At 42.3% G+C, this 21345-nt stretch overlaps 1 protein-coding gene across 1 annotated transcript in view; it reads left to right on the top strand.

The window, feature by feature from the left end:
* The first annotated feature begins 6231 nt into the window (after positions 1–6231).
* Positions 6232–21345, top strand: part of LOC308096815 (spondin-1-like) — a 116704-nt gene continuing 101590 nt past the window's right edge. The window contains exons 1-3 of the mRNA XM_080444281.1: positions 6232–6576; positions 7884–7990; positions 15494–15627. Coding sequence (XP_080300407.1) covers positions 6339–6576; positions 7884–7990; positions 15494–15627 — 479 coding nt within the window. The 5' untranslated portion in view covers positions 6232–6338. The remainder of the gene's footprint in view (positions 6577–7883; positions 7991–15493; positions 15628–21345) is intronic.

Below are 21345 nucleotides of genomic sequence, written 5' to 3'. Positions count from 1 at the left end.
TTTGGATACGGCCTCAGTCCCTCTTGAGGTGAAGGCAGGACCCAATGAGTGATGCTTCAGCAGGCCCCGGCACCTGGCGATCACGTCACCGCCTGGCTGACTGTAATCACTTCTGATGGGCCCCGTACGCTAGCCAGCCTCCCAACAGCATACATTTCACTCAGGCTTTTAAGACGGACATCAAAACGCATTACCTCCAAAGCGCTAGAAGGGGGTCTGAGTGCATGAAGTCACGGTGGAAATAAAGACATTTTAACTGTGCTCTAGGAACGTGAACAGCCCATAGTGGCAAAAATCAGGACCTATTATATCAACGTATATACTACAGTACAGGGCTATTGATGCAGACAGCTTAAGTGGTTCAACAACAGCATACCTGCAACCTAAACATCATTAAGACTTAAGACTGAGTCTGCCTTTCTGGAAATGTGTTATCACCATGATAGCATCAGTGATTTTTTTTTTTAAAGCAAAGAATGAACATGAATTTTACTGGTCCAAATAGTGTAAAGACTTTTAATTGAGACATTCAAGGGCTAAAATACTGTATGTGTCGGGAGTCACCATTTCTCCTCTGCTTTCCTCTTTGTCTCTTCTAACTGTCTGGTGCTCCCCTTTAAATGAGGTGGAAATGTGGCAGCTCTCCTCAGGTCCTCCACTAGAGCACGGTAAATATGGCCTTAATGACTTGGCAGCGGGGGGCTCGCCTGTTTAATGAGCGAGCTCTCCTGCTCCGTCGTGATCAAATGAGAGTCTAATTTGATTTTCTCTCTTGACCTCTATTCCTCCCAGAAAACAACAAAGCCTTGGGATTTTTCAAAGGCTTCTGAAAGAGTAGAGACATTCAGAAATGGCGAGAGACATGGATACATAAGGGATAACCTATGTTGGCCTGCTGTAAATGTTTGCACAGATGGAAGGAAAGCATATACTACTGAATATCAGCAGGTCATGCTGATCACACACATAAACAGAGACCCATAATGTACATTCAGGAACACTGTTGTAGTCTAACTTCACCTATTATATACTAATACTGCTACACACACTGTCCTCTCTCTCTCTCACCCTCTGAATATATATATATATATATATATATATATATATATATATATATATATATATATATATATATATATATATAGCCTATATATATAGCCTATATATACAGTATATATATCCCAGCTCAGACCACTACATTTGGTGGCTAAAGTGGAACACCTCTCCTCGCGCCTCTGGCTCAGGGTGTGGCATTGCACGAGGACGCGCTACGATTTGAACCAGGGGGGTAGTAGCGACCCAACAGAAGTGGCCAGGCTGTAACTTGCTCCTCAGCGTTGCCTATTGCGTGCCGGACTGGTGAGTTGGCGCTCCGGGTTCGATCCCAGCTATATATTTCACTGTATGTATAACCATGTAACTAAATGTGGTTTGGTTTGGACTAAATTCCACGACTAAAGTCCATTGATGGCCTTGCAAAAATAAAAAGGGAGTGGGATTAAAAATCGGTATTTGCGTACATGTTTTTTTTTCTTCAGTGCCCCAGACTAAAGTAAGCCCTGTCATTAGCTGATCTCCTTGATGCAGCCGAGGAGACCACTTCATAAGCAGCCAAGGGACCGTGGCGTCACCATGGAGGAAAACACACAGCGGGTGTCTAGACCGCCGGCAACAACCTCGCGTGCTGATACCACCACATCCAGAGACCACATGCTCAGATGATGTCATTGGAGAGAGGGTATGTTATCCTGACTTTGAACACAGCAACTACTTTGATTACTTTTTCTACCCTGACACTTACAAGTAAACTTATTTTGCTTCTTCTCCATTCCCTTTTCAACTGGCTTCTGTACATACACACAGTATATCCATCTCACTTGACACATCATCATCATTTGTCTAAACTGTCAGCCCTCGGCTTACGTTTACCTTTAATGTTGCCTGTAGGCCTATGAATATACAGTGTCAGTATAGCTAATGTTACTTACACAAGCTTTGTCATGGTCAGTGTAATTCAGCCTCCTTTTTACAACAGCCATATAGCCTATAGTATAAATCCAATATGTGGTCTAGAGATAAATCTAAGAGTGCATGAGGAGTTCCAATCCCCTGGATGAAATTCATGGGCTATAATTATTAGCAGAAACACTTGTTCGGCTGTAAATAATTCAATCATGTCGCAGCTGAGGGTGGTGCTGAATGAAGATTGTTCAAATTGACATGATTTCTTTTGCACATAATCAAAGGCCTCATAACAAGTGATGCTATTAACACTTAACAACAACATTATTAACATCAATTCTGCACAAGGTCTAATACAGAGGAAAGGAAAATATCAACATGCATTATTTAGATTTTTGTAATGTTTCTGAAAAAGCCCTAAGCTGTTTGACTACAGAACTGCGATACGGCTGTGTATTATCATACATTTATCTATTAAAGGAACTAAAACATTCCTAATTTAACATCTGGAAATGCCACACAGGACACTACTGTTATTATCATAAAACGGGTAAATCATATATTTCTTAGCATTTATTTGAGAAGAGAAGAGAGTTGTGTAAGTTCTTAACTGTTTTATCTGTATTTCTAATTAACAACTACAGTCAGGAAGCTTGTACAAAATAATTTCCCCCACTTCTTCATACTACTATCTTTAAAAGTTGCATCTGGCTTTGAGGCCGGGGCTATTGCTCAACTATGTTATGCTGTGAGGAGGCATGAGGTAGGTAGCCTGAGGAATGACGGTTTAGAGAAGGCTTATTCCAACAGAGCTGTTAGAATGCTTTCATGACACCTGCTGGTGTAGCATTCTGCTGTGTAGGCTCTGTTCCTTTCCTCCCCTGCCATCCATCCATCAACCCAGCGGTAGATGTACAGTAACAATGTACAGAACTTTGCTGGTTCCTCATTCGTCAGGCTCCAGCGGAACTTGTAACGTTCTCACTCCAGGCCTGCTTATCCTTCTGTAGACTGAAATAAACTGTGGAGGAGTTGTTAGACGGCATCTCTGGGGGAAGAAATAAATACACAATACAATGGAGACTACCTCCTGGGCGAGATTAAGTAGGAAAAAATGAAATGACTTGAATGCTTGTGAATGTGTTGGCACTTTGCCCCCAACAACGTATTCTTGGGCCTTAACAGTCCTACTGGAGAAGTCTTGGCGAAAATACCCGAGCGGTGACAGTGAGTAGAAAATGGCAGGAAAGGATGAGAAAGAGAAGAGATTACAGGAAAGAGAGAGAACGGATAAGGGTACATTTTTACACTTTCAGAATTAAATTCACTCTCCAGGTTTTGTGCAGCTCTATGGCTATTATTATGAATGCTGTAGCCTACAGTACACCATGTTTTGACAGTGGAAAGCAATATCCTATAGGACTCCATTTTCAACTATCCCATAAATGTTCAGTGGGGCTCAAAAGCTCCAATCACCTCAAAATATATTTGGGCTGGGCAGTGACACGTTTTCAGTTTTCTTAAAGGGATATTTCACTTTCAAAAAAACTTTTGGTCATTTTATCATCTACTCAGGCCTTTGTGAGCCCCCGAGACAGTTTTTAAGTTGCTCGATTCAGTATTTATACATTTGATATTTATTTTATCAGACACGCCCCCTTCCTATACAAACCCATTGTAACTTCAAACTCCATTTTAACCATGTTAGATTCGTCGAAAACACCCGTCCTTGGTTCTGGTGACTCACCCTTCCCTCCTAATGCGTGAGGGGGCCGTGTTTTTCCGATTATTTTTTTCATTTATTTTATTTTATTTTTTTATTGTATTTTATTTTTTCAATTTTCAAAAAAAATATTTAAAATAAATGAAAAAAGCAATTGAAAAAACACGGCCCCCTCGCGTATTAGGGGGGCAGGGTGAGTCACCAGAACCAAGGACGGGTGTTTTTGATGAATCTAACATGGTTAAAATGGAGTTTGAAGTTACAATGGGTTTGTATAGGAAGGGGGCGTGTCTCATAAAATGAATATCAAATGTCTAAATAGAATCGAGCAACTTAAAAACTGTCTGGGGGAATCACAAAGGCCTGAGTAGACGATAAAATGACCAAATGTTTTTTTGAAAGTGAAATATCCCTTTAACTACTCAGGTTCCCCATGCCTATCTTGAAACTGCATAGTTGGAGAATGAGGCTGGTTTGATAACTCAGCCCATTGTTTTCAATTACAAAAAAACATTCATTAATGTTTACTAACATATCAGAAAGGCAAAGAAATGCTGGTTATGTTATGTGCTGCATTCAGCTTATGGATGAACTCTAGTTCAGAAAAGTTTTCAAAGCCTAAGCTAAAATAGATATAGCTTTCATCAGTGTGGCCAGTCCATATTGACATTTTTAGTAACTGATGTTTAAATATTGCAGGGGCCTTTCTATCTCAGCAAGAAAGCATTAGCACTTAAAACAATAATAGAGCTACTTACTAAGAGGGTCTTGAATTCAAAATAATAGCAGTGACAGGTGTCACTATTATGTCACTATTCTCAGCTTATTGGCTTTAAAAGTAAAACTGGTACAGTATACATGGACAACTATTTCATCAGGTGATGCCGCAATTTGATTATGCTCCTGGTTGAGGTGGACCAGCAGGTCATCAGGTTGTAGAATTTGACCAACGAAGGGACAGGTGGATTTTGCAGTTGCCATGTTCATCACCACCACCACCACCACCATCATCATCATCATCATCATCGTGATCATCATCATCACAAGTTGCAGATAACAGATGCATTGGTTCTTCAAATTGCATGTCTTAGCCTGCCCTATACATCAATTAGGCATTAATAGGCAACCCTCAATTTGTCCATAAATTGTCAGCAAACAAGTCAAGATAAGTAGCTTGATTACAAACATTCAAGATGCATGCAGTAGGTGTGCCCCCCCCCCAGAGAGAGAGAGAGAGAGAGAGAGAGAGAGAGAGAGAGAGAGAAGGGGGGAGAGAGAGAGAGAGAGAGAGAGAGAGAGAGAGAGAGATAGAGAGAGAGAGAGAGAGAGAGAGAGAGAGGGAGAGAGGGGGGGACAGAGGGAGGGGGAGACACTGCTGGGGGGACGACAGCCGTTTAGCATGCATTATTAATTGCGATGTGTGCATCTGTGTGTCTGTGCGGTCTACTAAACGGGCACAGCTGCGTGTGCGCGGCTGAATAAACACACAGGAACAGAACAGGACCCAGTAGTGAAGGGTTCGTTCGGTGGTCCAAGAATGTCAAACGCGTTGCTCTTAGCACAGCAGTCATTGGTAGGAATGTCTGGCTTTGTGTTCTGTCTGTTGGTTCAGGGCATTCAGCTTGCAGGAGGCTTGTAACTGGTGCCTTGGAGACAGCCGCGCACACGCACAACGCTCATTCATTCCTCGCTTGGCGAATTACCCCGGACCAGAGGCGTCATTTCACTAAAAACTAGGGGGTGGCAGAAAAGAAAAGAGACAAATCGTCTGTTTTAATTAGGGGGGGGGGGGGTGTAATGTTTTTACATTTTTGCTTATAATTAACTGTGGTCCATGGCGTTAGAAGAGGTTCTCTTCTATGGACCAGAGATAGCCTATATTATAATGACATGGCCAACATAGGGATGTCAGGTTGAAAGTTGTTAATGAATGTATTGCAGACGTATGTCTGTGTCTATAACATGTGTCACAGATGGAGAGAGTCAGTGTGAATTAAGATGCACTGATTGCACTCACTGGCACTGCTGCCAATCTAAATCTGCAAAGGGTTGGAACAAATATGCATAAAATAACAAAATGTGAGCACGCTATATTCGGTGTGGCAATTGCCATCCCCTGAGACCCCAAATGACGAGCCTGCCCCGGACCCCCTTGTTGCAGGCTATCTCGCTGCTCAGTCAAATCAACATTAGGCTGTTACTTCGCAGTGTGCATTTCTCCGAGAGCAGAGAGAGAGCGAGTGAGTGCACACAGAACATCATATTCCTCCTCCGTCGCTTCCATTCCCATCAGAATGGATCTACCCTCCTAGCAGAGGCAGAGGCACAGAGCGCAGGTCCTCATAACCAGTTGGCAAGTTTGGTTCACGTGTGAAGTTTTGGGGTGCGAAACATAGCTTTAACATTTTACAGAGGTTACATTTAGAAATAAGGTTAGGGTTTTGGCACTGTTTTACTGAGGTTACGTTAAGGTTTAGGGTTAGGCTTAGTTTACTGAGGTTACGTTTAGGAATACCAGGTGGCGACCGTTCCGAGGTCGCCGGATTTGCCCCGGGGCGACTGTGTTTTGGGGCGAGCGTTTTATGATTATTCCCTAGGTTTAGTTTCCCTCTTCTTGCATCAACTAAAGTAGCCTAAGTATCCGCCACTGTGCATGATGACAGGAGCTTTGCTATATTCACGCATTGTGCTATTGTTGCACTGTTTCGTCTCTACCGCGATGTGCAACACATTCGCTGCTTTCACCGACGAGCCCGACACGGTCGGGAAGTCGGACGGGTATTGCAGCAGGATCCTGCGGGCTACGGGCACCAGGAAGGAGGGCTACGTGGAGTTCAGGCTCCGAGTGGAAGGAGACCCGGAGAGCTACCAGCCAGGCAGCACTTACAGAGGTTGGTACCTACTGCTGACTCTGAGCAGCGTTTTACGCGTGTGTTTTATGCCATGGCCGAAGAGGCACCCGTACATTTATTTTAGTAAATGATGAAGCCTTGGTTTACTTTTCACACTTCTATTGATGATGGGTAATAGTCCCATAAAACAGTGGTTCTCAAACTTGTTTTGTGCCACGGACCCACGGACCCCTAAATTGATATATAGCCTATTTGGCCGCGGACCCCCATCTGACAATGTTTTGTGCCAGGGACTCCAAGCAGGGAAGATTTCTGGAGAAAAAAAAAGCAAAATTATATAAAAAAAAGTCAAAGACTTTTTCAAAGATGTTCAGAAATAGCAGATTTACAAGCTCGCAGGGCTGCACGAACTCACGAATTGACACACTGTGAGCTTGTAGATCTGCTATTTTTGAATATCCAATGTTTACTACAGTATATGGATAAAGGGGTTAAAATGATTGTGATGATAAAAACTTTTGCTGGGGACCCCCTGGAACCCCCCTAAGGACCCCTGGGGGTCCCCGGACCCCACTTTGAGAAGCAATGCTATATGTTAAGTTGTTCTAATGTAGCCTTGTAGCTGTCAGAGATAGTGCGCTGCATGTCATAAGCATCACGATGTAATGTAATGCTATAGCCTATCACACATGTTGCCTATTTTGCCATTTGTTGCTGTTTCAAAATAGCCAAAATGGGAAATATTTTTGAACAAATTGTGCAGTATTCTACATAGGTCTATAAAGCCTACAGGTTCAATCAAATGTGAGAATGCTGAAAATCTAACAAAGTTGGCAATGTGGGCTTTTCCTTTGGATTGCATTTCCTCTACAACATATTACTATATATATCTATGTCTGCCAAGTACTGCGATCTTGTCTGTTTTTGATTGATTGATTGAATGTTTTATTAGACAGAATTGTAAAACAGCACGAGTACAGTCAAACACTTTGTCTAAAAGGATAACACCAAAAAAGTCCTTGCGGTCTTGTTTCCATTGGGGTCCTAGGTATTATGGTTCTGTCAGGTATTATGGGTCTGTCATGGTATTATGTGAAATTAAATTACACTTTGGCTTTCTAGTTCCAACTTGAATTCCCATATTGTGGGTAGGCTAAATGTGAACATTATTCACCAGATCATAGGCTATTACAACTATGTCACAAGAACTTGTACCCACTAAATACTACTTCTGCATTAATAGTGACTAACGGAATCCACCTTGTCTGTGTGGGTCTTTGTGATTCAATTCTGTCCAGCTTTAAATGCTTCTCTCTTGACTGATGCTCTGACTCTTGTTTATACAGTGACTCTGTTTGCATCCAGCCCCTCCTATTTCAGAGGGTTCACCCTTATTGCCCTGAGGGAAGGGGGGATAGGTGACAAGGACGAGGACTATATTGGAAATTTCCAGGTAAGGGTATAAAATGCGACAGGAACTAATTTGCATAGTCATGTTTCTATTATGAGTGTACTTTATCATGTCGTAAATAATTAACAACAGTTGCGTCCACCATCAATCACTCTGGCTGTTAAGACAACTTAAGTATTGAATACAGATTTTAATATGGATAGTATGTATAATTCATTTCAAACTGGCGGCAACCTGAGCTACAACAGTGGCTTGTTACATGGAAGAGTCATAGCCATGTAGTCATGTGATGGCCAGGTGTACAGACACCCCCTGTCTCCCACAGCACAGCAAGCCAACACAGTTAGACACACCTGGTTCAACACTTAAAAGTATATCAACACCATATGCTCTGAGAGATTGTGTGAGAGTCAGACAGGGAATAGATTTCCCTTGCATGGCAACATTTATTTATTTCAGCACGATGTCGAAGAAAGTGTGACTATTCTCACCCCTCCTCCTCTAATAGCCTTATTTATGAGACACCCCAAGGTAGCTGTTACAATACAGTGTGTTTACTTGAGCGAGTTGGAGACACAGGTTATGAGAGGAACATACATATTCCTTGTGGTCCGTGTTTTGCCAGTCGTGAAAGCAATGGTGTGTGAAATTTGCAGAAGTCTGCATGCACAATGCAAACATACATTTATGAAGGAAGCGTACAGTTGGCAAGATTAAATGGCTGATTCCCAATTTACACAGCTTGATCCAGCTCGTCTACGCAGCAAGGAGAGCAAGAGAGAGCGTAAGAGTGATAAAGTATGAAAGAGAGTGAGTAAGGATGGGGCCATTCTTACTAGCTACATGTTATAATTGCCAGAGAAGTGGTAAACAGTACTTCTAATCATTATACGTTGGAGTAGAGATAGATTTCAGATGACCATAGGGGTTTGACATATCTGCCATCATTAAATTTCATGGCCATGTGCTGCCGCTGAGTAGAAAAGTAATTTGTTATAGACAGGTAGAGAATTGATTATGATCCTGCAGGTTATATTATGCTCAGAAGAAGTAGAGTCCAATTAAACTGTGGTAGAGGTTTGGGTTGTGTAGTTACCTTGCCTTGATGTAACTCCAACAATTTAGAGATATCTTCAATACGGTAATTGCTCAATAGATAAAAAATTGATGATCCAATATATTCAAAAAATGTGTTAAAAGTGTGACTTTGAGACCTGTTTCACAGTGCATGGTAAGTCAATGAGGTATCAATTTTGCATTATACATTCATCTGAGAAGCAACTACTGAGGATATCTCATCAATATAGCAAAGTAACTACACAACCTATAGTAAACCTCTACCTCTACCAACTGCATATTTATCCTGCCTCCATGGTTAAAACACAAAATATCATAAATCTAAATTACATATAACATATTCTTTAAGAAGTACTGACATTATGTATATTTCTGGTCAATAACTTTGTCAGGGTAGAGGTTTGAGTGTGTTGTTATTTTAAAGTAAATAAAAAAGTAATACTGAAAAAGAGCAAATTCAACACATTTGGATGCAGGGAGTAGTTCAGGATCAACCAGGGGGAGGTTATCGCCAATCAATGGTTGATCGACGGTTGAGATTTATTTATTATCTTCGCGAGGCCGGACAGCCGAAGGCCGGAGACTATGCTTAAAACTTTTCACTCCTCACGTTCTTGTGTGTGTGTGTGTGTGTGTGTATGTCCGTCTGTGAACAGCTAGTCTTCAGCACCGCTGGATGAATCTGTGCATGCACACTCCCAGTAGGCCAATTTTTTAAATCGGCCTCATGGTGGCGCTATAACAGCCCACTTTGTGTTTTGGCCTATAACTCTTGAACCGAAGGTTGCGCAATCAAAATCTCCTCCCCTGCATTCAACTCCTCATATAGACACCTGCCATTTGTGATACGTTTTCTTCGAAACACTTTCTGCTACAACTCCTACATAGTTTGTCTAAAACTCACACAAATCCATACACATTATCTCTGAAGTCATGTGATCAAGACGTATCACTCAGATCTTTCTTATTCCATTCCAGTTGGCTATAATTGCCTTCCAAATTTGTGGGCCCTGGGCAGGCAACACGGCCTGGCAGAGACCTGCGCTCCAAGGAGTGCACTTTTCTAGTTTATGTATTTGTTTGTGTTCTTTAATACATATGATATCTCATTACTGGTCCTCTTATACTGTACTTCCTACTTCTAGGCACAGAATGCTCTCACTGTCAGTAATATATAATTTATATCACCACAGTTTCAATGTGAAGCCCAGTCAAAGGTAGTATACCAAGTTTAAAGTACTAAAATACATAACACAATAAATATTGTAAAAAAATTAATAAAATAAATATTGTTGCAGCGCTATGTAAATGTGCTCTCTTACTGCCTAGAATGCATTCTGAACCTTCACTGTTCATGTAGCCAAATTTCCAATTCCAGCCCTGCCCAACCGCTGTAAGGTGCTGCAGTCATCCATGATGTTTTCTCAGACGTTTCTCACCAGACCTTATTAAGAAGAAGCTGTTATGTTGGTTTTAAGGGCAAGCTTAGAAGTAGCCATGAAAGCTGCAATTCTGTTCGTCCTAATCTCATGAACCTGCTGGGTTCAATCCCTTTCCACATAAAACCCTGCCTTTTACAGCACCTGTGGTGCAATACAAGGAGAGGTTAGCACACTGGGCCATTGATCATAGTTACTGCTGTGCTGTGGCGCTTTGAGCAAACCTGACCTGAGCCTTGAGTATGGGAAGGCATTGTGTAAAACATTTTGTAACATTTGATTTATTCTTTTCCTCTGCGTATCACATCTCATTACCTCTGGTTACAGCCCAATGTTTTTATGTTGTATAATTGATTTCACGGTGTTGTTCTTTAGTGCCGGCCTTGTGCACAGAAGGCGTATCGCAGAGCACGGCGTGGTGTGACAAGGCAGGCTACACGTCATAGCAGGGCTAGGGAGACAGGGAAATACTGCATCACTCAGTCACATTCAAAGACTCAGGGTGAACGCTGGGCAATTTTTCGTTTGGGACTTTGGATATCGTAATATTGTAATGTGGCGTAAGTGTTGTCTTCATCTGGTTATAATCACTTAAAGGGCAAGACCACTTTGGTAGAGGTTTGGGTTGTGTATTTACCTTGCCATGGTGTAACTCCAAAGGTGGACAAGAAATAAAAAATATTTGCTCCATTGCTCCATTAGAAATTGATAATTCAAAATATGCTCCTCATTGACTTACATTGTACGGTGAAACAGCTCTCAAAGTCACTCTTTTAGCACACAAACAAACACAAACAAAGCTGATTCAGAGAATATAGAACATCACCAAACCCAGTACTGTTTGTTTTTTTAATAAAAATGTCAACTTCCTGTTGATTTTACTATTTGAAGATCCGGATCCGGATCCACAGATCCAGTCCGGGTTTTCTTCTAAATAAAAATAGCAAAATCAACAGGAAGCTAACATTTTTATTTAAAAAAAAACAGTACTGGGTTTGGTGAGGTTCTATATTGTCTGAATCAACTTTGTTTGCATCCATTTACGTGCTAAAAGAGTGACTTTGAGAGCTGTTTCAGCGTACAATGTAAGTCAATGAGGAGCATATTTTGAATTATCAATTTCTAATCAATGGAGCAATTATTTTTGATTTCTTGTCCACCTTTGGAGTACTGGCAAGGTAACTACACAGCCCAAACCTCTACCAAAGTGGTCTTGCCCTTTAAGCGATTCGTGCACCGTGTTTGAAGTCGGTTGGACGGACGGTTCTCGAGATATGTGAACTAAAGACGGACGTACAGACAGACAAACGCACATACAAAGATGTTTTGTTTTACATTTTTTTCAGGACATTTTAAATAAAATAAATATTATAATCACATTAAGATTTTGTCCATATCGCCCAGCCCTACGCAGTAAAATCATGCACACCATGGAACTGAGATCTGTTGTGGAGCACACACAGTATAAAATAAAGAGTTGGCATTACTGGAGAAGAATCACATTTCGATCAAATAGCAAGGTTCCATTTGATTTTTGGCTCGTTATTTAAGAGATGGCATAGTCCCTTTAAAAACCCTAGAGGATCCCGTCTCATTATCTGGGCTCCCCTTCTAGCAGTTTATTAAAAATAACACAACGTCCAAAGAGATAAAAGATATATCTCACCACCTGCCCACCACAATCTTGTATCTTATACAATCACACGTACGCACACTGCGCACGCACGCACGCACACATGCATGCACGCACGCACACACGCACACTATGCCCGCGTACACGCACGCACGAGCGAGCGAGCGAGCGCGTGCGCACACACACACACACACACACACACACACACACACACACACACACACACACACACACACACACACACACACACACACACACACACACACACACACACACACACACACACACACACACACACACACACAAATCCCTTCCTCCACTCTGAAAGAGCTTTGGGTGGGCTGTTCTCCAGACAGAGAGAAAGGGGAGTGAGAATAGAAGGAAAGGAAGCAGCAACACAAACGTCAGGCTTTATTTAACATACAGCTCATTGGAAATCTGCTAGTGTGCCCCATCTCACCCGTCTGTGGACAGCTCCTGACTTGATGAAAAGCACTTTTTATTGAGCTCTGCGGGGAGGTCAGCTGCCACTGTGTGTGTGTGTGTGTGTGTTCACTGGCTTCTGACCACACATCACCTCCCAGCAGGGTGCAATGACAGAACAATAAAAGGGATTTCAAGGCCGTGAAAAGACCAGTGGAGGTGTGCGCGTGTGAAATGAGGGCAACGATTACTGAGTGCAGAATTTGACGTTAGCTGTCATTGGCAGAAGTCGTTTTTGAACATCGTGTCTCCTGTAGACTGACATGTGATTTTGCTGTAGATGGGGACGTCTGACAATTATCGTCTGTCCGATTCGTGATGTTTGTCTTCACTTTCCCCAATGTCCCCATGTCATGTCAGTTAGACTGACGTCAAATGTTATTGTCGGAGTCTGACCAGATGCTGCAGCCAAGCAGATGCACGCGCTATTGCACAATTTGTCTTCACTCAGTGAAATCCTCAATGTTACGGGTCCATTTGGTTACATTTGTACACTCTTGGAATGACAAATGGACAAATTAACGCTGAGGCTTTTACTGTGCAGACACACAAAACCACATTGTATTTTCCTGGTGGCTCTCTTGCTCATATTCCTCTCTCACGCAAGTCAGTCTGACTCACTCGCTCGCTTGCTCACTTTCTTGCTCTCTTTGGCATTAACTCAAACCTAAGGCACACTGAGGAACAAATGGGTCATAGTTCAGTTTGCCGGAAAATGGTTGCTGCTTTTCACATATGGTGTTTAATGCATTCCCATGGGATGTCACTGTCTAACATATGTTGTAGTCCAGTCGGGGCGGTCCAGGGATGCCTTTCAGAAACCATGGGAACATGTGTTGTGTGTGTGTGTGTGTGTGTGTGTGTGTGTGTGTGTGTGTGTGTGTGTGTGTGTGTGTGAGTGTGAGTGTGTGTGTGTGTGTGTGTGCGCGCGCGCACACATGGGAGGGGGGGGGGCTACACACATTCACAGCCAAGGCCTGACTCTCGCTCCCTCTCTCTCTCTCTCTCTCTCTCTCTCTCTCCCCCTTTTATCTCTCCTACTTTTTCTCTATTTCTTCCTCTCATTTTCGCCCTTTCACTCTCCCATCTGCCCCATCTCTCTCTCAAATGAAAGTGCCTCCTTGTCTCTTTCTACATTTGTGGTTAATTCTATCTATCTCTATCTTCATCTCCATCTCTCATTTTCTGTCCCTCTGCCTCTTCCCCCCCTCTTTCTCACTCACTCGCACACACGCACGCACGGACGCACGGACGCACGGACGCACGCACGCACACAGAGACATTTAGTCCAGTTCCAGAGTCAACTCATACACATAATAAAGGAAATTCTCTACTGACAGCTTTATGGAGTGAGAGAGCAGCTGTTCTTTATTGCTGATGCTGACTGATGTCACTTCCTGTCGATCCCATCATTGTTCCTTGACAGAGTTCAGGTGTTGCACAGCTCTGTGCCCACCAGTGTTCTACACCACACCTGACCAGAGACATAGCAAGTGTAGTCAGGCTAATTGCTATGATCGGTTTAACCATATCATTCAATTTAAATATGAATATAATACCAGGTTGATAAAACACATTATATGTTTATTATAGGGTTGCACCTAAGTGGAAGGGGCAGTATCGTTGCTGTCGGGTTGTGAGCTTGTAGATCAAAAATAGCTAAAATAGCCTACAAGCGTTGTGAGCTTGTAGATAAAAAAGGCAAACATAGCCAATCTACCACCAGCTCACAACGCATCTGCTATTTTTTGATATTTAAAAATAAATACATAAAGTGAAAGTACTTAAGTCTGTCTGTGGGTTTTATAACAAGTGAAAAATATTCCCAAGAGTTTGTGACTAAATAATAACTACATTGGATACTTTGGAATACAGGTTATTTTTTACCGTTTCCTGAAAAGTAACAGTTTTGGACACACAAGGTGTCCGCCCGACAGCGACGATATGGTCTATGGAGGATAGCATGAAAAAAAAATCACTATCAGTGCATCTTTCATTAGGCTGGGTCGATCACCTTGTTGTTTGAGGTCAAATGCCCAACCCTGCTGCATTGTGCTGCATTGGACGGTCACTAGTGGCTTGTGGTCCTTTTCTCAAACACAATGGGAGTGACAGCTTTTCACAGGCAGGGGAGTGTGATAATCCCCCCCCCCCCCTACAACAACCCAACCCCCATCACTTCCCCCTCCAATACATGTTGCTGCTTCTGGATGAAAGCTCTCTTTGATAATGTTGGATGAAAAAAGATACTACACCACAAGGGCATTTCAGAGGATGTTTATGTTTTGTAATCATAAAACAGACTTTGAAGAAATCTCAAGGGCCATACAAGTTGCTCAGCACAAAACGCATAACATAACACAAAACCAGGCAAAAAAAATAAACGGTAAAATACATAGTTTTACTTGTCTTTTTTCCCCTTCCCCATCAACAGAATTATGTGTTTAGTTCCAGATAAAGTACGTTTTGGGATGCTGGTAGCCACAAATGTTTTGACATTTGATACATACTATTATTACTTGCTTACTTGAACTCACACTGAAAGAAGGAATTGAAATTGGATGAATCCATCCACGAAGAAACATAAAGATGTTATACCTTTAGAGTCAAATCCTGATACCATTGTTCATAAAATGTGTTTAAGTGCATCCTGCATGCTCACAAGCTCATGTTTGTGTGTGTGTGTGTGTGTGTGTGTGTGTGTGTGTGTGTGTGTGTGCGTGCGTGCGTGCGTGCGTGCGTGCGTGCGTGCGTGCGTGCGTGCGTGCGTGCGTGCGTGCGTGCGTGCGTGCGTGCGTGCGTGCGTGCGTGCGTGCGTGCGTGCGTGCGTGCGTGCGTGCGTGCGTGCGTGCGTGCGTGCGTGCGTGCGTGCGTGCGTGCGTGCGTGCGTGCGTGCGTGTGTATGCCATACAGATAATTGATGAGGATGACACTCAGTATTCGACCAATTGCCCGCCTGCTGTGACAGAGAGCACTCCTCGCAGACGCACCAGGATCCAAGTGTTCTGGACTGCTCCCCCTAGTGGCTCCGGCTGTGTCGTCCTCAAGTATGTATTACTGTAACATGAAGACATGAAATATGCATGCATGCACGTGTCTAGTGCCTGACCCTGAGGCTTTTGGGGCGGTCTCATATTTTCTAGAGCAGAAAGAAACCCTCGGGTAGACATGTCATCATGAGGAAATTAATATTATAAACAAATGATTTAGCATCAAGATGAGGTTTTCACAAATCATATTTTTTGTTCAGATTATATGATACACTTTCGGTTTTTAAGCAAACCAAACTATGCAAGACCCAATATTTTTTTCTGAAATTAGTATTAAAAACTTTTTGTTCCTACATTGTTAAAAAAGTGTTCATTTAAAGATCCTGTTAACTGACTTGTCGCTAAACATATACATGTTTAAAAGTCATGGCTGAAAGCATTTACACATTCTGGAAACAAAGTATGTTACAGAATTGTGGAGTTATGATTTTATGGGTGGGGTTGAAATAATCCCTTGATAACACACTGGGGTGTGATACTGTATCTATTATACACCAATCATAACTACAGTGCATCATCAAGTGACGATTTCAGTTCCACCACTAATAATACACAGGACACAAGCTGCATATTGGCAGCCATCTCTCTTTATATAGTTTTGTCATGACAGTCACCCAAGTTTCATTTTGACTCAGTTATATACTTTGTATAACAGCCGATCGACAAGCTCACAACATTCTTGTAGATCAGCTAGTTTGGCCACACGACACCCCACTACCACACAACACAACTCCGCAGCAAGAAGAAAAGGGAGAGAGAGTGATAAGAACAAACAGCCATCAAAAAACACATACATCACCAAATGAACACCATGACACAACACTACGCATAATGTCCCACAACATAATACCCCTACACATTCCCATATTCAAGTAACAATATAAACAACACAATGAACACACTTACTTTGTTATTCTTCTGGAGAAATCTAAATTCAAGAAGAATTGAGTCTGCAGTCCGCACACAGGATCATGTTTCAAAAGTTAAGTTAGTTAGCCTAAGTGGCTCTTCCTCAGACAGCCGAAACGTCACGTACGATGGTGGAAAAAAATACTTGTTAAAACATTTGGAGCATAATCTAGTCTAATGTGCATACTCTATTTTTCTTGCATTTTGACTTCTGTTCTGCACCTGGCACTTTAGAGTGGACGTGCATTCACTTGTTCATGAATCTAATGTAATTCAACCCATGACAACCAGCCCTAACAGCTTTACGCCCACTGCTTTGAAAACCAATTCTGATACCTCCCAAAATGAATGACGGCCCTAAAGTCTTTGCATTGGTTGTGCGATGTGATGTTGTAGATTTCCTAATCGTTTCCACCCAGTTTGAGCTCATTCAATGAATTTAGATGTCACCAGACAGAATCTGCAAACGTTTATTTTTATTTACTAATGGCAATTAAAATGACAAACAACTATATTACTCATGAAATATGTATAAACAAAATAAACCAAGAGCCGATTTGAAACTTTTCAAAACTACATCAACAAAACCCATTTGAACCAGAGAGGTCACATATTTAAAAAAATAGGTTAAAAGGGAGAGTGTTAAAAGGGTGCCAGTGTGTGGGTGTGCTGTGCACGCGCTTGCGTGCGCCCGTGTGAGTGTGAGTGTGAGTGTGAGTGTGAGTGTGAGTGTGAGTGTGTGTGTGTGTGTGTGTGTGTGTGTGTGTGTGTGTGTGTGTGTGTGTGTGTGTGTGTGTGTGTGTGTGTGTGAATGTGTGAAGAGTGAGATACAAAGCTAGGAAGAAAGAGACATGCACTGATACGTCCCTAATAGGTGGTCTAGGGGATTAAGGGACAATAAGATATATCCAGTGAAAAGAATGGAGTAAACTGATGGATAAAATGAATACAGTGTTTTATTAACAAGTGTCCGAACAAAGACAGGGAAAAGGACTGGTGAGTGCCAAATCAAAATACCCTAAAACCAAAACCCTACTAACGACTTAACAATGGAAATTAAATACTACTAACAATCAGAAATACAGAGGGTGGCACTCACACCTTACCTAATGTGTTTAACAGAAAATAGCTATGTGATGAAAATGTACAGGGTACCCCAAATCTTACCTATTGTTTCCCTGATAGAAACAATACACTGACTGAAGGCACACGAAACATGCCTGAGTTTGACACAAGAGACAAGACTGTAGGTCACTCTGAACACAAACAGACTCTGTCTGAGCATGGTGGAAGGTATAAAGGGACTGATTCCCAAGTGCACAGATATATTTATTGGAATTGAATGGAGATAATTGGTTGGTTGAGGGTTGATTATTCACTGATGAGCTGGACCTGGGTTTGAGGAAAGAAGGAAGAGGGGGAGAGAAACACAGACAACACAGTGCATGCTATAAGCATACACGTAACACTCCCTCGAGTCCTCAGCGACGTGCGTGACGAATTTGAACCCACGTTACCAAATCCACTTTCAATTGTGTTTTTATAGCAAAAATAGCAGATCTTCAAGCTCAGCATCGTGTGGCGTACATTCTTCAGTAGGCCTTTCATTTAAAAAACATAAAAAGTTTAAATATGGAGATTTACGGTTTCTACCCGCTAGCAACGATATACTGTATATCAAATCCACGTGTGTTGTTCTTGATCTGTTTTATTACATCCCCACCCCCAGCCTGTTTATATTCCAAGAATTTAATATATCTTATCCCTGTTTCATACAGACCCGGCTTCATAAACTATTCATTACCTTTTTACTCTCCATAGCTGAGTGACAGTAATCAACTGCCATTGCTTTTGGGCAGAAACCTTTTTTCCCTGTGTTTATTCTTTTTATGTTTTATTCATAAATGAATTTCCTATTCTATGCTTACTTAGCTGTATGACAGTGTGACACACATGTAGCGAAAATAGACGATCTACATTCTACAAGCTCATCAAAACCCGTTGTGAGCTTGTACAGTAGATCTGCTATTTTTGCTATTTCTGAAAAGTTTTGAAAATTGTTGCCTATTATAACATGCCCATAATAGGGACACAAGGTTGAAAGTGGTTACAGTAAGAATGTCTGTGTGCATTATAAAGTATTAACAAGTGTTAGTGACTAAATAACTACATTGGATCCGTTCCTGAAAAGTTTTTGTTCCCACCCGAAAGCGATGCTGTGATGTTGTGTCCTCTGGGCATATGTTTCCAGTGTTCCCAGATTTTGTGAGAGAAACAAGCGGACAGGTCTACGAAAACAAGCCCAAAAGAAGCGACTAGGCTGCATGATCACACACGGGGGGCCCCAGATAAATTTGTGAATCAACAATTTCACCACTTTAACCCTATATATACAGTATGAGCTATTTTCAAAACAGCGACTTTGCAGAAAAACAAGCCCAAAGTCTCTTTTAATAAGTGTGCTTGGCAACACGGCATCTTTGGGATACCTAAGGGTAATCATACTGGCCCTTATTTATCAATGGAACGTAGAAACCAGCTGAAATTCGAGGCAAGAAATCATCTTATAACGGGGCTTACGTGTGATTTATCAAAGGGTCGTATCCTGCCATTCATAGCGTGAGAATGGGCGGCGTGTTGATAAATCTGGCGGCTGAAACCGATCGTCATTTAAATAACACACCCTTAGATATGCTTGAAACGCCTCGATTTTACGACATGAATGAAAATGACAAAAAAAAGCAACTTCTCAGACGTGGAAAGTTTCCCCCGCCTCACCGCCTGTCATTTCCGCATCACACACACCCATTACCGAGCAGTGCGCGCTACTGCTGTTTTACAAAATAAAGCAGTCATGTATCCCCTGTGAGACACGGGCCGCCGTGACACCACGTTTATGATAGATAGCCAGGCAAGGCAGTCATAATCTGAACGTTTATGGAGTGATTAATGAAATGGCTGGAGTGTGGTGGGATGGTTACCTATCTCCGATCTCCCGTTGAGGTCCCGGTGGCCCAACCCACAGTGTGAAGATCACCTGCACTGGGCACAGGTTTGGAGCGTCGGGTTTCTATCCTTAACCCTGCTTACACATAACTTCCAGAGGACGTATACGTTTGGAAACCTCACTCTCCATTAAAAGATTGCAGTGGCGTCGGCCCCGACTCCCGACTCCTGAAAATGCTCTCGCATGCAAGCGCTCGTATAGCCTAGATCTGAGCCAGATCTGCAATCTGAATGACTGTTTAAGTAGATGTTTAAGTGGGTGAATGATTAAGCATCCAACCTAATAGATGGTTTTTAATACCTTGCTTTTAAATGCTTGTAATTATGTTACCTGTTAACCTCGTAATTACAACTACCTATTTTTGTTAGGGATACTTACTTAAGATGTTCGGTTACATCATTTTATGCAGCATGGCATAATGTTTAAATGCCTGTCAGATTGCCAGACAATGCTAATGTCTACGATGGAGCAAACGGGTGTAGCCTAAGCCTACATGACCTGAGACCAGACGTGAGATACGCTCAAGTCATGACAAAATCGAAAATGCCGACAAATGAGCATTAGTGAGGACCAATTATATGAAGATAGGTTGAAAATGGCTGAAGTGGTCGTTTAAGTACAGTACTCAAGTAAATGTCATGTAAAATGCCTTATTTACGTGTTGTCACTTTCTGCGCTTAGCCTTATGCAAGGGTGTTTTAAAAGAAAAAACGGTTTATAATGTTTGTTATTATGTGTGACTGTTAAAGTGAGTGATGGGATTCACTCTCTTGTTTCTACACAGTTAAGTGCTCAGTGTTGAACTCACACTTGGATTGTGTACGAATGGGAACCAATTCCTCATGGGAACCACTGAATTAAAGTATCAGTCAGAATTTTACATGGTGAGCCCTGTTTTCTCTCTTTTCTGTCTATGAAGCTTGACCTCTAGCCTGTGTTCTATCTTAGTGTGACGATCCACTTTTACAGTTCTCCTTCCTTCTCTGTCGTTTTCTCTGTCGCATTCTCTCTCTCTCTTTCTCTCTCTCTCTCTCCCCCCCCTCTCTCTCTCTCTCTCTCTCTCACCCTCACTTGCCAACCCCCCTTCTCTCTCTCTCTTTCTCTGTTCCTCGTTTTTGTTTTTCATCACCACAGTTCTGTTCTGTGTATGGTTCTCTCGCAGTTAACATAAGCCCCACATCTCCACATCTGCGCTCCTCTCTGTTAGCCTCAGAGGAACATGGAGGAGGAATTTGGTGTGTGTAGGGCGCATGGGTGGAGAGAGGCGGCTTGAACCAAAGTGCTTCTCCGTGTGTGGCAGAGAGCAGTGGTGGAAAGTAACTAATTACATTTACTCAAGTACTGTACTACAACTTTGAGGTACTTTTACTTTACTTACTAGTATTTCCGTTTTTCAATACTTCTACTCCTCTACATTTCAGAGGCAAATATTGTACTATTTTCTCCACTACTGTGTACATACATCTACTGATGCCTAATCTGGACACATCTTCAGTGATGTTCCTGGAATCATAGGACGTTTCGGGTCTCTCAACATCATACGCCCTCCTCCAGGTGACCCAGCCGGGGCTGATCAGACCCCAGCTTGTGTCCAGATGGCTAGCTAGCTACCATGACTCCATGGCTCCCCTCTTTTGAGCCACAGTCAGCCATCTTGAGGCCCTCTCTGCCGCATCGGTGGTACTGCGGATGGCTCTCCTCTTTCTCTCTCCCTCGATGCCTAAACTACTGAAGGCTCTGACCAAGGAACGGGCTGTAAATCCTCTGCATCCAGCTTCCACAGGGAAACACCTTGCTCT

The sequence above is a fragment of the Gymnoscopelus braueri genome (assembly GCF_963280865.1).
Source record: "Gymnoscopelus braueri genome assembly, chromosome: 1".
Lineage (NCBI taxonomy): Eukaryota > Metazoa > Chordata > Actinopteri > Myctophiformes > Myctophidae > Gymnoscopelus > Gymnoscopelus braueri.
The sequence above is the reverse complement of the archived record's forward strand: the minus strand, read 5'-3'. Positions and strand labels throughout refer to the sequence as shown.